The sequence below is a fragment of the Furipterus horrens genome, unplaced genomic scaffold (genome assembly GCF_987537825.1).
Source record: "Furipterus horrens unplaced genomic scaffold, mFurHor1.1.pri manual_scaffold_11, whole genome shotgun sequence".
Classification (NCBI taxonomy): Eukaryota; Metazoa; Chordata; class Mammalia; order Chiroptera; family Furipteridae; genus Furipterus; species Furipterus horrens.
In genome coordinates, this window is record NW_028327181.1 from 79,692,161 (window position 1) to 79,708,010 (window position 15,850).

At 40.7% G+C, this 15,850-nt stretch overlaps 2 protein-coding genes across 4 annotated transcripts in view; both read right to left on the minus strand.

Annotated features, from left to right (window-relative positions):
* Positions 1-130: 130 nt before the first annotated feature.
* Positions 131-11,907, minus strand: KLHL11 (kelch like family member 11). Of its 2 annotated transcripts, XR_016514045.1 has the most exons (3): positions 11,314-11,907; positions 4,188-5,847; positions 131-1,950 (listed from the first exon to the last, which is right to left on the minus strand). XR_016514045.1 is itself a non-coding variant. In XM_090291425.1 (2 exons), exons 1-2 carry the CDS (start codon positions 11,853-11,855, stop codon positions 4,266-4,268), a joined length of 2,124 nt encoding a protein of 707 aa, XP_090147551.1. In that variant the 5' UTR covers positions 11,856-11,907; the 3' UTR covers positions 131-4,265. The 2 variants fall into 2 exon arrangements, 1 of the variants encoding a protein (XP_090147551.1); XM_090291425.1 differs by having other exon boundaries at positions 131-5,847.
* A 1,066-nt stretch (positions 11,908-12,973) lies between these two features.
* The window catches only part of ACLY (ATP citrate lyase), a 39,623-nt gene continuing 36,746 nt past the window's right edge, over positions 12,974-15,850 (minus strand). For both annotated transcript variants that reach the window (XM_090292809.1, XM_090292808.1), the window contains 4 exons: positions 15,131-15,244; positions 14,692-14,774; positions 14,357-14,433; positions 12,974-13,960 (listed from right to left, as the gene is read on the minus strand). In XM_090292809.1, coding sequence (XP_090148935.1) covers positions 13,866-13,960; positions 14,357-14,433; positions 14,692-14,774; positions 15,131-15,244 — 369 coding nt within the window. In that variant the 3' untranslated portion in view covers positions 12,974-13,865. The remainder of the gene's footprint in view (positions 13,961-14,356; positions 14,434-14,691; positions 14,775-15,130; positions 15,245-15,850) is intronic.

Below are 15,850 nucleotides of genomic sequence, written 5' to 3' on the forward strand. Positions count from 1 at the left end.
GTAAGAGTACTGGAAAATGTTCAACTTAAGGGAGCAAAGGGCCGGACAAATGAGGGAGCAAGAGGGAAGGAAGAGAGCAATGTTCAACAGTACAGGTTTCAAAAGGAAAAATCACACAGGGCAAACAAGCTCTAATGAAATACGTTTATTTAGAACTTACATTGAAACCATTAGTAGCTTTAACACAGAACAAGACAGCTTTAGGAACACGAAACAAGCTATTTTACAATGTAATGTCTCAAATGTTCTAAATTCCACATCTCCTCACTTACAGGAGATCGTCAAGATTATACTTTCAGTGGAGTAGGGGCTTGGATACTGGTAGCCCTCAAAACTCACTGTGTATCAGCTTGAACTACGTATTTATGTTACTAATAACTCAATGAGCCCTAGCACAGGGTCTAAGATCTTCGAACATCTAGCAAGCACTACTTTTTGTGAGTGCATTATGCAAGAGGATTAAGTTCACAAGTGCTCTACTGTGTGTGCTTCACTGTCATATAGAGCAGACAAAGCCCTACAAAGGTAAGCAACAAATAGCAGTTATTGGGCTATCTAAATTCCTTGAAGCAAAATGACTACTATATTATGTTATTGTATTACATCACTCAACTATGAGCTCTTTTGTTTCCAATGACCAGAACATATTATAATGTTAACATTATAACAAAAACAAAAATGGATGATTCTCTCAAGAAAGTAACAAACTGGAGTGATGAACTGCGCCTAAGTGTTTGACAGTTAAAAAAGAAGACTGCATTGTTTCTCAAATAGTCTACAGTTAAACAACCTATAGGCACCCTATTTTTAGTGTAGGTAGATAAATGTGCTTCACAATTTCCTATGTTTTCAAAAGACACGAAATGTGACCAATATACTCTTTATTTAAGCTTAATTTGAGGAAAGCACAAAAAGTCCCTTTGGCTATGCTTGATTAGGCCAAGTAACTAAAATACACAATTTAGCTTACCTGTCTACCAATAGTATAGTGGTCATATTAGAATTAGGAAGCAGAGAATAATGTATTTATATATACCACATGCTATACTAATCAAGAAACATGAAGAAAAAAGCATGTCCTAGAAACTGCCTTACCAGCAGCCTAAAGACTTAAAATACATAAGCACACAAATCTTCCATAAATACCATCTTTCCAGCTCTAAATGTCTGTTCTATATTTTAAAAATTAGTATTTTAAAAGTTTTGGTCCCAGAAATACTATACAAAACCAGCTGATCAAAACAAAACTGATGTCAATGAATTTTGAGATTTTTTTTTTAAACAAAATATTTTCAAATTGGCACAGCAAAAGCCAAGATACCAAGATACACAAGACTAATCATGCAAGTAACTACAAATGAGATACTTAAACACTAAGCTCATGACTGACATTCTCAATATACACCACTGATTTTTTAAAAATCCATGGTGGGAAGGTATAGTTAAAAGATATCCATTCTGAGACAGAAGTAACTTCATTCAAAGTTATGTATAGTTGTTACTTTTTGTATAATCAATTCCTCTTTTCCTTCCACAAAACCAAAGTAAAAGCAACAAAAAAGGTTTGCTTAAATACATTGTTTTTTTAAAGCTGTATTTTTAAATGCTCAAATTACCAAACACAATCTTTAAGTTTTCATCAAAAAGGACATTTTCTCCCCTAAAGAGCTACTTTAGGTTCTTCATAATCAGAACTTTTCCAAATATGCCAGGAAGTTAATTCCAGTTTAGAATTTCAGAATGTCAGCCTTGAACAGATTTAAGCAAATCTGGTTTCTTCCCTGATTAACAAGTTAGTTAGGATATTTCAGAAACACAAGTTATTAATGTGAAATCACACGTGTGAATTCAAATATGAAAATTAGAAATTCAGTAGTCAGGAACACCTGCACACATCATCATGCAAGGAAGGACTTACCCCTTCTTTTCACCCATGGCCTAGGCTGCCTGCTAAGTTAAAAAACAACAATTTCAATCAAGTTTTCAAAACCAGATTATACCTAAATCTTATGAGTTATAATTTCTGCCACATGTGAAAAAAAGACAATCCTCCAAATAAACTGATAATGTCTCAGAAAACTGAGACAAAACACAAAAAAACACAGCCCCAAATCCTTATATCACACCTTCTAGAAAGAAACTGGCATCCTAGTGAGCTACTGAATTATTTATACAACCAAGAAAAGGAATTTGCTAGCACAGTCCATCAAAGAGAAATGAGAACTTCATTCAATGAGCTTTTCTGCCTTACTTGCATAGACCTCTCACTGCTAAGTATTTGCACTTTTCAGAATCCAATGGCTTTTATTAAAATAACTACAAATACACAGAAATTGAGAAAATGGTTGAGGTTGGGTAGGATAATATATCCTTACGTAGAAATATGACTTGCAGTTTCCTATCCCCATCCTAATCTAAATTAATGTTTTTTTATTTTTAAAATTTAATCCTCACCCAAGGATATGTTTATTGATTTTAGAGAGAGAAGACAGGGGGAGGGGGGAGAGAGAGAGAGAAAGAAACTGATCAATTGCTTCCCAACCAGGGATCGAATATGAAACCTAGATATGTGCCCTGAACAGGAATTGAACCTGCAACCTTTTGGTGTACTGGACAATGCTCCAATTAAATTAGCCTGCCAAGGCTAAATTAAATGTTTTAAAACAGATTTCCAATGAGTTTACTGAAAACCTGTCCTAGGCAGGAATATCAATTTAGAAATTTCAGAAAAGTTCTTAGTATAGAGTCCAAGGAATAAACATTTAACAGTCTTGCAGCAAACTGAGAGCTAAACTTTCTGTTTGGTTGGGTTTTTCATTTGTTTGTTTTTCTGATGTTTGATTCAACTAATAAGAAGGTTAACTATAATTAAACTTCCAGGACAGTATTCTGGAATGTCTAAGAAAGTAGACACTCCAAAAGAAACAAGAAAAAAATACTGGACCCACACTGCAAACAGTAAGAGCAGAAGTTACTAAGTGCTAAAATAGTCAACCTGAGTGTTAATTTGTATAAAGTTTGGAATTGTGTAAGAGAATCAGAAGAATGCATAAAAATAAGTAAAATATAACTAGAGCAATAAACTTTGAAGAGTCAGAATTATGCATGCACTTCAATTTGATATTCTAGACTCAGGTAAAGTTTCAATGAAAATCTAAGACAACTGGGAGCATTTGAGATCTTGCTCCCAGCATATGTGGTCAGCAAGGCTCAAATAAACTAATTTAAAAAAAGTCTAGGGCAACTGGATATAACATAACAACTAGGGCTGAGAAATAATAAGGCTTCTCTTTAGCAACATTTCTCTAAATTATTTCCTATTTCAAAAAGTTTCTTTTAGAAAGGAATGAGAACTCTATTAAATATGGATTAGAGCAAAATTTAAAATTGAAGGCATTGAGTGTTGATTGTCATAGGCATTATTTTCACTCATCAACATATTCTCAAATAAGCCGGCAACTCCTGAAAAAAGTATTTTAAAAAATTTAATGCCTTTGATTTCTCAGTCTACACTAATAATACTCCTCAGAGAAATGAATTTCACATATATAACGTCCTCTGTATTCAATCAGCTAAAGATCAATACTTTTGCTAATTACCATCATCTCAGAGTGACAGCTTGAAGATAACTCAGTTGCTAAAGAAATGAAAAATATTTTAAAAACACATGAGCCAATCACAAATTTCTCATCAGTCATCTCTTCTAGGAGGAAATAAAATATTTTTCTAGATCAACAAAATATCAATGCAAACATTCTAAGATCATCTTGCTGAAACATTGTGCTTTTCCTTTCAAATTTCAGTCTCTATTGCACATACCTCTTGCAGATGAGGGCTCAATGCATAAGTTCTGATTCTGTCAAAACTAACCATTCAGGGAAAAAATAAAAGAAATATCATGGTAAATGTGCAAATAAAACAGGTGTTTAAAGCATGTTCAAAACCTAAGTCCCTAGGACAAAGGGGTTATAAATTCTTGGCAGAAAACAAGCCAAGTAACTACGCCTGGTTTTCCCACTCGTCTTTAATAAGATCTTGTTTAGCTAGCACACACACAGAGACCAAAGACAGAAAAGACTGCAAGCTAACAAAAATTACGTACTGAGCTTCCCAATCTTCCGTTTTTAACTATATTTCCCTTTAGGAGGCAATAATCAGTTCACATAGAAAATAAGTTACCAACATACTTTTTCAAGTAACAGTCTGGATATCTTCAGCCTCACGAAACAGGTGTAATTGTCTTTAAGCTGCACATATTAGAGAACCTAGCATTCAATCTGAGAGCTTGGCACTCGCCTCATGTTTAGGGTGTGTCGATGTATTTCTTGCATGTGTCTGATCTGGTCTCTTTGCCACATTAAGTTCTGAGGCATAGGATATCTCTGTGTGCCATGCAAGTACCGGTATGGGATTCTCACGTGGCAAGCAGTGGCTCTACATCGAGGCTGTGGCATGGGAGGAAGAAGCATCCACCTCTTTCTCTCAGCACAGTATCGGTAGGCTTCTTTCCGATACTGCTTGTCAATATCATCACTGTTTTTCCAGCCTCCAATAATGAAAACGTCGTCTTTATAATAGCAAATGGCTGCTCCTTCAATGCTTAGGACTTCTGGAGGTAAGCTTTCAAGGATCTCATCAGAAACTTGGCTGGCAATTTTTCTGACTGCTTCTTCATTTTCTAAAGAATAACTCTTGGGACAGCATGATGCTGTTTGATAAAAGTTTGAATTGACCACAGACATTTGGAAAAAGCAGTAATTGTCAATAAGTGGCAAAGATTCCACATCTTGCCACTGTCGAGTCTCTGTATCATAGCAAGTAATTACGGCCTTTAGTCCATCTTCAGTGTCCCGGTCCACAGGAGTGCGGGCAGCGATGTACACAAACCTGTCTTCAATGGCTAGTGCTTTGACATCTCGAAGAATCTTTGGTGCCGATTCCAAGTTGTGCCACTTATCAAGCTCAGGGTTATAAACAGTAACATCTTTGAAGCCAGGACTGAAGTTGCCATGTCCTCCAATGCTATAGAGCTTCCCTTTCACTTGCGTTAGCCCAAAAGAATGCTTCCTTGTCATCAGACTACAAACATGTTCCCATATATTAAAATTTGGGTTATACCTTTCCACAGTTTTAGCAAACCCTGGTTCCATTGATCCAGCAACATATATGTGGGATTCTGTTACCACAACTGCATGTCCATCCAGGTGATTATGAATATGGGGCAAGTTTACCCATCTGTCCTCATCGACAAAATATCCTACACATTCACTTAAATAGTCCCCTCCTTCCGACACGCCCCCAATGACCATGATCACGTCCATGTTTTGCCCATAACGAGGTAATAATGAGACAGGAGAAGTGGGATGCTGGAATGTGCCCGACTGTATGTTTTCAGCTCTCAGAGCGTGCCTCTCCACTGCATCAGCCACTAATTTGACACAAACTTCATTATTGGCCACCAGCCTCTCTGGTTTGACATGCCGGGTAAGGTAAGTAGGTTTCATCTGGGACAATCTGAGCAATTTAAAAAGTTCTTCAAAGTATCTCTCCCTCTCTTCAGGATTTCTCTGAACCCACTTCAAAACTGTTTCAAAAAGAACCTCTTCAGAATCAACTGTGATTTCCAAGTCCGACAGCCAGTCTCGAATGAGATGAAAAGGTAAAGTATAAAACTCCTCGTCCTGAATTACTCTGTGGAAATTTCTTCGTATCATATCGGCAGCTTTCAGAGCAAGTTGGCTCAGGGTATACATGTGAGCTAAGCTATGAATGGCCACGCAATTAGAGAGATGAAGTTTTTTCTTAAGAAATTCTCCACAAAATTCTTTTAAACGAATTAATAAGAACCTACAATAAAAAAAAAAAAAAAAGGATTAATTTTCAAATGTGCATAAATATAGTGGCTACATTTTGAGAGCATCCGAATTATACAAACCAAAATGGTAAGCTTCATTTCACTTTATGTGGTATCTGAAAAAAACAAACCCTCCCAAATTAAAATGAATTATGCTAAAAAGTATGTTTATAAGCATATATAAAGTCTTTATATATGATCTGTTTAAAATTATTTGTATTATATAGTTTGTATATTATATATTATGCATAATATATCTAATAGACTTACCCACACACAAAATGGAGTTTTAAAATTATGTAAGGTTTTCCAGAACATATCCTCTAATAAAGTACAACAGTCTCATATTTACTTCCACTTTAATTTGCCCTTGGCAAAGGCAAATCCCAATTCAAACTTGTCTATGCCATCCTGCCCTAATCCATTGCCAGTTACCAGCCTCTTCTTCAATGAGGCAGGGTCTCCATGAAGATACTTTATTAAGCATTGACTGCTCAGTATAGGAACTGTGGTTTGGAGGCTGTTTGTTCACACATCAGAAGCAACAGCAATGAAGGTTTTGTGTCAGAGGTTTAAGTCACCTCTGCACTTGACCTTTCTTCCAGATCAGCAAGTAGGGGGAAGGTGCTGGGGAGTGTGGGAGCACTTTGGGCCAAGCTGCATTCTCATTAGAGCAGGGGTGACAAAACAAACTCAAACATCGGAAGAAGTCAGGAAATAAAGCAACAATAAAAAACACATGTATGGGACAGTCCAGGTTTAAAAAAGAAAAGTGGCTTAGCATGTAACTCACTAGAAATTGCCTACCTAAATTTGTTTGAAATTAAAAAAAAAAAAAAAAGCCCACAAGAGTTTCAGACAAATCCTTAAATATGGCAGAATTCAGCCCCAAGGGCAGCCAATTTGTGACCACATCTTTCAAAAAAGAAAGTCCCCACTGAGAGCCTTAAAAATAAAAGGATATTTTCATCAGATCATGCCTCTCTAATTCAGTAACCATTTGTTATTATGGTTATTACAACTATTGTGAACCCTGAAAAAGGCAATTACTAAGAGGGCTCCTGGTGGCTAACTGGACTCAAATATTTAAAACAGAACCTAGCAGCCATTCCTACACAGGGGCCTCTCACACAAACTGCATTTCAGGGAGAAGCCTGCACTGTGTTTCTGCAATCTGAGCCAGCCCTTATAAAGGAGTTTCTGGAATCCTATTCCAACCAATAGGACTGAGGCTTTCCCCATCCAATCAGAACTGGGCAGCGCCAAACAACCTGGATGGCTCTATTCCAACCAATCAGGACAGTGTCTTTTGGGCCAGTTAAACTGTGAGAATTTGGAGTCCTCATATGCATGAGGACAGACCAATCAGAGTCCAGAGGCAGGGACTTCACATAAGCCAGCTGCCCTCCTGCTTTGAGAGCACACTTTCCTTTTCTACCAAAAACTGTGTATCCTTGGCTGAGCTGAAACACAAAGATGTCTCACTGGAACAGTGAGGAGCACAAAGCAGACCATCGAGGAGCAGAGCTGTCTTGCAGGAAAAGGGGCCTGGCCCCAGGGCTGCCTCACAGCCATGTTGTATCACAACTGAGGTGTTGCACAGCCCATACTGTTTGTTCAGCTGTGCTGTAGCACAGTGAGCTGTTTCACAATGAATAACGTTTTCTTCTTCACCGCACCCCAAACTGGGGCTTTGAATTTGTGCCAACGACTATGAATGACACTATCTAACAATGATATAAAGGTAAGTAAGACAGGCTCCCTTCATCCTCTTCAGGGAATATACCATCTCAGACATAAGACAAAGACAAGGTGGAGTGATATGAGCTCTAGTAGCTCTCAAACATGTCTGGATGCCAGGGCCACTAGATTCCCAGGCTCCTATTTTTGGCAGGCACTCTAGGTAATTCTGACACGTATTCCCTTGGAGAGGTGTTTGGAAAAATGCTCTATGAAAACAATAGCATATACTAGGCATTTGCCATGTGACGGGCATCACACACTGCACTCCCTGTTATTTAGGTTATAAGTGCCCTACAAGGTAGGTATGATCAACAGTAAATGGGGCCCTGGCTGGGTGGCTCAGTTAGTTGGAGCATCATCCCATACACCAAAAGGTTGTGGGTTTGATTCTCAGTCAGGGCACATACCTAAGTTGTGGGTTCGATCCCTGGTCAAACATATCCCCTGATTGGGATTAAAATAAACATTAAAAATAAATCTTAAAACAAACAAACAAACAAAAAAAAACAGTAAATGGGGGGAGGAGGGTGGCAGGGAGAGGGATCCCACCTGGGAGTTGATAAAAGTAGATGTGATGGTTGCAGGGCACTCAGAACAGTGCCTAACACAAAGCAGCTGCTCAGCAGCTGACAGATGGAGAGGAGATAGAGTTTTAAGTAAATGGCCTGGGGTGTTTTCTCCTCCTCCCTACCCCCATCCCCCAGTAAAGCAAGAACTAATCTGCAAAACACAAGCTCACTGACAAAAGTAAACACAGAATGAGTGACTGCAATAACCCCTGGACATCCATTTTTATTCAATCCCCAACCCCTTAGATCTACACCTGTCCGACCCTGGCCCACTCCACCCTCTAATGGATGACCCAGCCTCACAATGTTTGAGAAAGAAGCGTTCAGGCAGAAACTTCATCTTCCCACCACTCAAACTGCCTATAGCTTTACCCTACTCTGCCTTCCTAGTCCAACTTTTCCATTTTTAATATGGATTCTATCCCCTTCTTGGTTTCAAGGACTTTGCTCCTGCAATTATTTCCCCACTCCCCTAACACTGATTTCTCCTTCTCACTGATTCACTTTTCATCAGCACACAAATATGCTCCTATCTTAGAAGGGGGAAAGATAGATCTCCCTGGACTACTCCCCAAACATTTTCATGTGTGTGTCATTTCTCTGATCCTCTTTGCAGCAAGACTTAAGTGACTCTTGTCCCTGGCCAGGAAGCTCAGTTGGTTAGTATCCTCCTGATAAGCCAAGGTTTCGGGTTTGAGCCCCATCAGGGCACATACAAGAATCAACCAATGAATGCATAAATAAGTGGAACAACAACTAGATGTTTCTCCCTCCCTTCTCTTTCTCTAAAAATCAATAAAAAAAAAAGTATTTAAAAAAAATAAAGGGCCCTGACAGGGTAGCTCAGTTGGTTAGTGTTGTTCTGGTGTGCCAAGGATGTGGGCTTGATCCCAGGTCAAGGCACATACAAGAATCAACCAATGGGCCTGGATAGTGTAGTTCAGCGAGTTGAAAGCCGGCCTATGAACTGAGGGGTTGCTGGTTCAATTCCGGTCAGGGCACATGCCTGGGTTGCAGGTCAGGTCCCTGGCTGGGGGTGTGTGAGAGGCAACCAACCAATTGATGTTTCTCTCTCTTTCCCATCTCTGAAAAATAAATAAAATCTTAAAAAAAAAAAAAAAAAGAATCAACTAATGAATGCATAAATAAGTGAAACAACAAATTGATGTCTCTTTCTTCCTCTCTCTAAAAAAAAAAAAAAATTAATAAAAAAAAATTTTAATGGCTCTTGTCAGGGAATGCCATCAAGAACCCATCACCAACTTCAAAGATCATTTATGTCTGACATGACATGAGTGGCTACTCCCACCTGGACACCCTTTCTTTCTAGGCTTCTATGAGATGCATCTTCTCTGCTGGTCTTTCTTTAACATTTTGAAGAACCCCAAGACTCAGTACTCCCCTTCTCTTCTTCATATACACTCTCTTCCTAAAGTAATTTCATCCAGTCCCAAGCTTTAATTATCACCTATATGCTAATTTCTTCCCAATCTCTAACTCCCAAATCTCTGATATCCAACTGCCTACTCAGACATCTGGACCCCAACCAAACTCCTGATCTTCCTCCCCAACTTGCCTTCCTACAGTCTTCCACATGTTAATAAATAACAACTCCAACTTTCCAATTGCTTGGGTCCAAACTCTAGCAGTTTTTCCCTCACACCCCACATCAAATCCATCAGCAGGTTCATCTCCTCTATCTTAAAAACACATCTAGAACTGAAGCGATTCTTACCGCCTTTACTCCTCTCTCCTCGATCCAAGCCTCTGCCACCAATGCAACAATCTCCTAAACTAGTCTCTCTGCTTTCTGCCCTGGCAGCCCCTTTCCTGCTGCCCCATTCTTTTTTCCACATAGCAGAATTCTTCAAATCAGGCAGCATCATTCCTCTACCTCAAACCTTCCCATCTCATTCAGAGTAAGAGTTCAAGTGCTTCCACAGCCAACAAGGCCCTATGGGACCTGCATCCATTCCCATTATGACCCAGAGTCCTCTCCTACTTCTCTCATTCACCATCCCTTTGATCAGCCACAATGGCCTCCTGTTATTCTTTACCATCCAGACAAGCTCCACCTCAGGGCTTTTACACCTGCATTCCCTACCTGAAACACTGATTCACCTAGCTTCCTTCCGCTCTTTGCAAAATATCCTGTTTGTGAGGGAATCCCTATTCAGCTTAAAAAAAAGTTTCTCTCCACCAGCACTTTCTATATGTCCTGTTTTATTTTCCATCATAGCTATAACAATCACCCAGCATGCCATCTATTTCACTTATTTGTTGTTCATCTACCAATGTTGAGTGCAATGAGGAAAGGGACTTTGTGTCTGTTTTGTTCACCACTAAATTCCCAGCACTTTAGAACCCAGTGTCTGATCTGCTGTATAATAGTTATTTGTTAAAACAATGTATCTGTAACATAATACTGCCCAAGCAGGCTCCTCCCATCTCTATAAATGGCATTGACCTGCCTCCTACCCAGTCTCTGGAGCATCCATTCCTGCCCCCTACAATCCATTTTCCACAGTAGCAAAATAATCTTTTAATTAATATTTAAATCAGATAATTTCTTTACCCAGCTTCCCATCACCCGGTAAAATCCAAACCCCTTATTCCAACGCATTACACATACCCTTCTCCCCTTCACCCACTATATCCAGCCCCACTGAATTTTTCTTTTTTAGTTCTTCTCTAAGCAAAAGTGGATCCTGCCTGAAGGCCTCTGCGCTATCTGCCTGGAATGTTCATTCCCCATCTTTACTGCTTTCAGGTCGGTTTAAAAGTCAACTCTTCAGAAAGGTCTTTGCTCTACCCAATCACTATCCTTTCATACCCCTTTAATCCTATTTCATCCCTATTTAATGTCAACACAGCACCTACAAGATGCGGACCTTGCTTTTCATTGCCTTTGTCCCTCCACGTTGAAGCTGAGCCCCGTAAGAACGAGTAGCCTCCGCAGAACAGCCGGCGGCATCCTCAGCACACAGCAGGCACTCAGAATCAAACGAATGCATTTCCTTAGGGTTCGCTAGAGTCCACCCTTAGGCACTGCCCCCCCCCACTTCCGCGCCGTCCCAGGATGCGGCACTCAGGAGGCCAGCATCTCCACCTCCCGCCTCTCCTGCGTCACCTGAGTCCCCTGCCTACCTGTCGGCCAACTCCAGCACCTCGTGCACACTGCCCGTGCTAACGCGGATGCGCCCGGTGTACATGTATTCGATAACGGCTTCCACCGTGTCGGGTTCGGGCCCAGGCTCAGAGCTCCACTTGCGCATCTCCACTCGGCCTGACCGGGACTCAGAGAACTGGCCGGAGAGCAGGGGCGTGAAGTACTCGGTGGCGGCGGCCAGCACCGAACGGTGGGCCCGGAACTCGCGGCCTCCCGCACCGCCGAAGCACAGGGTAATGTCGCAGAAGAGGCCCTGACGCCGCTGCTCGTTCTGCCTCCACGACAGCTCCGAGCAGTGAGAGCTGCACTCGAAATCCTCGGCCTCCGGGCCCGGATCGCCCCCGCTCCCCTCCATGGTAGATAAGCAGGTGGGCCCGAAGTCCACCGTTCCGCTGCCCCTGACTTCGGCGGCCAGCCCTGCCGAGCCGGCGGCGGCCGTCTCCATGGTCTCCATCTCCAGTACCTGCAGAGATGCAGCTGCGGCTGCAGCGGCCGCCGCCGCTACTGCCGCAGCCGCCATCTTGGCGCCGCCGCGTCTGGCTATCGCAGTCTCCGAACGGTCCAGCCGTTGTGGTGCGACACAGAGGGATTCTGGGAATAGTGGGCGCGGGGCGGAGCCGGCAGGCAGAGGGGTCTGCGCAGGCGCCATGGCACGCACCCAACACCGTCCCACCTTGGGTAAACGCCACACTACTGCTCTCCTGTTGTGACGCCTCCCACCCGCATGTCCTTGGGGAATAGCTTGTTTTCTTCCCCTTGGTGAATAGCATTCTTTTCATTGTGGGCCTTTTGTAATACCCATCACTAATTGTTAGTGTCTTGGGTGGCAACATAGAATTTTTATTTAAAGGTTTAAAATGGCTTTAGGTAAATTTTTTACAAAAGACGAGAGCCCCAACTTATGGATGAGTTGGGAATACAACACATGAATGAGCGTGTGCAAGTTACGTATTATCTATGAATTCATTATCTCTTATGAACGGTATTATCTATATTGGAAGATGGCTGTGATGATTAAATGAGATGCTTGATGTTGTGCAGAGCTTGGCCCATAGCTATACTGTATACTCATTAAAAAGATGACCAAAAGCCACTTTTGGGTTTTAAGCAAGGGTGTGTCTCAATGAGATGTTTTTAAAAATATCACTGGTGGCTGCGTAGAGAATGGACTGTAAGAGGTCAAAAGTAGAACTGGGGGCACAAGTTAGCATACCAGATATGGATCCATCAGAGATAAAGTGTAAACTGTATGGTAACTAGACTTATTGTGGTGATTATTTCACAGTGTATACAACTATCAAATTATGTTGTATGCCTGAAATGAATGTCAGTTATACCTAAATTATTTTTTAAAAGGATAAATTTACAGGACCTGTGAACCAGATAGAGAAGTACAGGATGACTCCCAAGTTGTTGGCTTGGGTATCTAGATGGGTAGAGCTTTGGTTCCCATTCATTGAGAAAGATGGAGGTGCAGATTTAAGGGTGGGTGTTTTGTTTTGGGAAATAGTTTTAATTCTTTAAATAAATTTTAAAAAGAGGTAGATTAACATTTTTAAAACTACATGTAGTTGAAATTATTACAAAGTACAATTCAGATGAATACAGAAGGGGTATGTATGAGATGAGACAGCAGTAGATATTGTTACTATATAGTTTATTCAAACCAAACTATGATAATACAGAGAAGAGATTGAGGTGGCAGCTGCCTAGAATCTTTGTGGATTACAGATGCAAACTGGCTGGAGAGGAGTCCTTGGACCCACAACTTCAAGAAAAGACAGACAAGTCAGTTGCATAAATACAGAGAACATAAGACTCAAGACATTTCACAGCTTTTTGCTTTGTGTTTCCATTTTAAACATATGTATGTTACAACTTTACATTTTAAATTACTACTCCATATATTCTGTGACAATGGCTAAGGATTCAATGGTCTCAACCCCCTGACATAAGCAGACTTTGGTCTGCAACATGGAACATTTCAGTGAGATACCAAACAAACCCTTAACATAGAACATACAAAAAGATCCTAAAAAGATCCGATTAATACAATGTTCTTTATGTTATATGAGCAGGAAGAAAGGGAAGTGGAAAAACAAGACATCAGGGGCGCTTTAAATGTATAGTACCTTGAGGTCTTAAAAGTTTCATTCCCTTCCTCCAAGGGAAAACATTTTTTTAACTAATGGGAAAAAGAAAGCAACATCAGAAAGCCCTACAAATGAGGAAAAACACTATCCTGACAGTGCTTAGATGCTTTTATGTAATAAATACAGCAAGTAGCAGAGCAAATGTCACAAGTATTGGCTTGGTTTTTATTTCTATGCTTATAAAAAAAAATATTAAGCTTCTTTGTGTGTGGACTGAACAGTGTTAGCCTGTGGGTGTTGGTCTTTGGTGCCTGCACACCAGCAGCTGTTTACATTCCAGGCCCATCCTAATAGCAAGCTCCAGTGCCAGCTGTCTGCACGCTATTTCCCAAGGGAAGAGTTGTCTTCACTTGACTGCAACAGGGTTCCTGGCTCAGTTACATGCTCATGTGTTCCGGCAGAACATATGAAATATCATCCCATGGGTGACGATATAGCCCCTGCTTCAGCCTCTTCTGATCAAGGTAGTGTCCTGAAATGGAGCAAACCCATTTTTTATTAAGAGTTCATGAATTTGTTAAAGTTTGGTGAAGGTGAAAGGATAAGGAAGGGAAATCTTTCTTAATACAAAAGGTAGATACAAAGAAATGGGGAAGTAAATCCAGATCCATTCCACAGGTAGGTGCCAGGCTTGGTAAAAAAGGGAATCGTTGGAATTAATTATATTTTGTTGGGTTTGCAATCAAAATCATTTCCAAGGACAAAGGAACAAAGATAGAGATGGGGTGGGAGTAAAAGTAAGAAAGGAAGGATTAGGAACAATGTGACATCTCTTTTGAAGAAACCACATGAGTTAAATGGTGCAGCTGGACCATGGAGGGGAAAAAAAACACCTAAAACACTCTGAAAACAGTAACGACTAACTCACCAATGAAGCCCATACTCCTTCCCAGCACAAAGATGCCATTGAGGGCTCCAATGTCAATATATTCATCAGCTTCCTCCCTGCAACACACAATTGACATGTAGTTTTAAAATGGCTCACATGACCACCCTCTTCCCCACAGACAGTACAACTGAAATAGCTCTCTTTGATTTCAAAGTGGAAAAGAGGGGTGCTCTGAGTGGTAGGAGAAGAGGCAATTTAATCTCTCCATATTTTCTAAATACTCCATTATGAACATGCATTGCTTTTAGAGTTGGGAGGGAACAACAACAAAAATCAATAAACATTACGAAGAAGGAAAGGGCTGCAAAGCTCACCGTGTAAAGGACCCACAGTTTCTAAGCATGTCTACAAATGCAACTCCGATGAAACCATCTACATTCAGGATGAGATTTGGTTTCTGGGAAGGGAAAAATATTCAAAGCATTTATCCTTATTTCTCATTTTTTTCCTTGTAATTTTTCACTATTACTATTATACTACACATTCTGATCACCAATTAAAAATCTCCCACCAAAACATCCCAATTGGTTAGAAAAAATGTATTACTGAGTTCAATCCTCAATGTCTAACAAAGGACTGGACACCCAGTTGACACTTAGTATATTATCTGCGGAACTTAGTTATGCAACAGAAATAAAATTTCCAGAAAACCATGTTTAATTTTAGCTACACAATCAACAGGCAACTTGGCTGTCTCATTTTCCCCAAGAACTTCACCCAAAACTGTGATTCAGGAATTAGGGACATTTTTACCTTCGAGGTGGTAATCTTTTCCACTTCCAGTGCATAGTCCAGCAGGGGGGTGGCAGGGAAGTGCTGTTTGACATAATCTTTGAGGATCTGCACTCGCATGTCTGGGTTGTTTATCTAGAAAGTGACGCAAAGTTACAGAGGAACCCATGCTAACACTGCTGTTAAGAAAGAGGTTCATGCTCATGTCACAAGTAGACACAACTATACATTTCTATCCAGGTGTGTTCCAGGACCAGAACCACCTGTATGATTCCATGTAGCAACAGATTATGACACTGGGCGTAAGGTTTTTAAACTCCTCATAGTTCATTTGGGCCTCAAAATAACCTTTTAGGTTCTCTCTATTTTTTTAACTTTTTAAAAAATGTCACCCAAGAATATGTTTATTGATTTTAGGCAAGGGGGGAAGAGGAGGAGAGAGAAACATCAGTGTGAGAGAGAAACATTGATTGGTTGCCTCCCATATGCGCCCCAACCATGGATAGAATCTGCAACCTTTTGATGTACAGGACAACACTCCAACCAACCTAGCCATCCACTTAGGGCTAGGTTCTCTCTTTTAAGCTACAGACAAGGAACTGAGAGACTTGGAGATGTTGAGTTAGCCATGGGTCCTACTGTGTTAAGCAGCAGGGGGCTGGGCTTACCCACTCTCTAACCAGAAGTCTTAGGTTCTAGCCACTAATCATGTTGCCCACCAGCTCAGCATCCTGGTCAAGC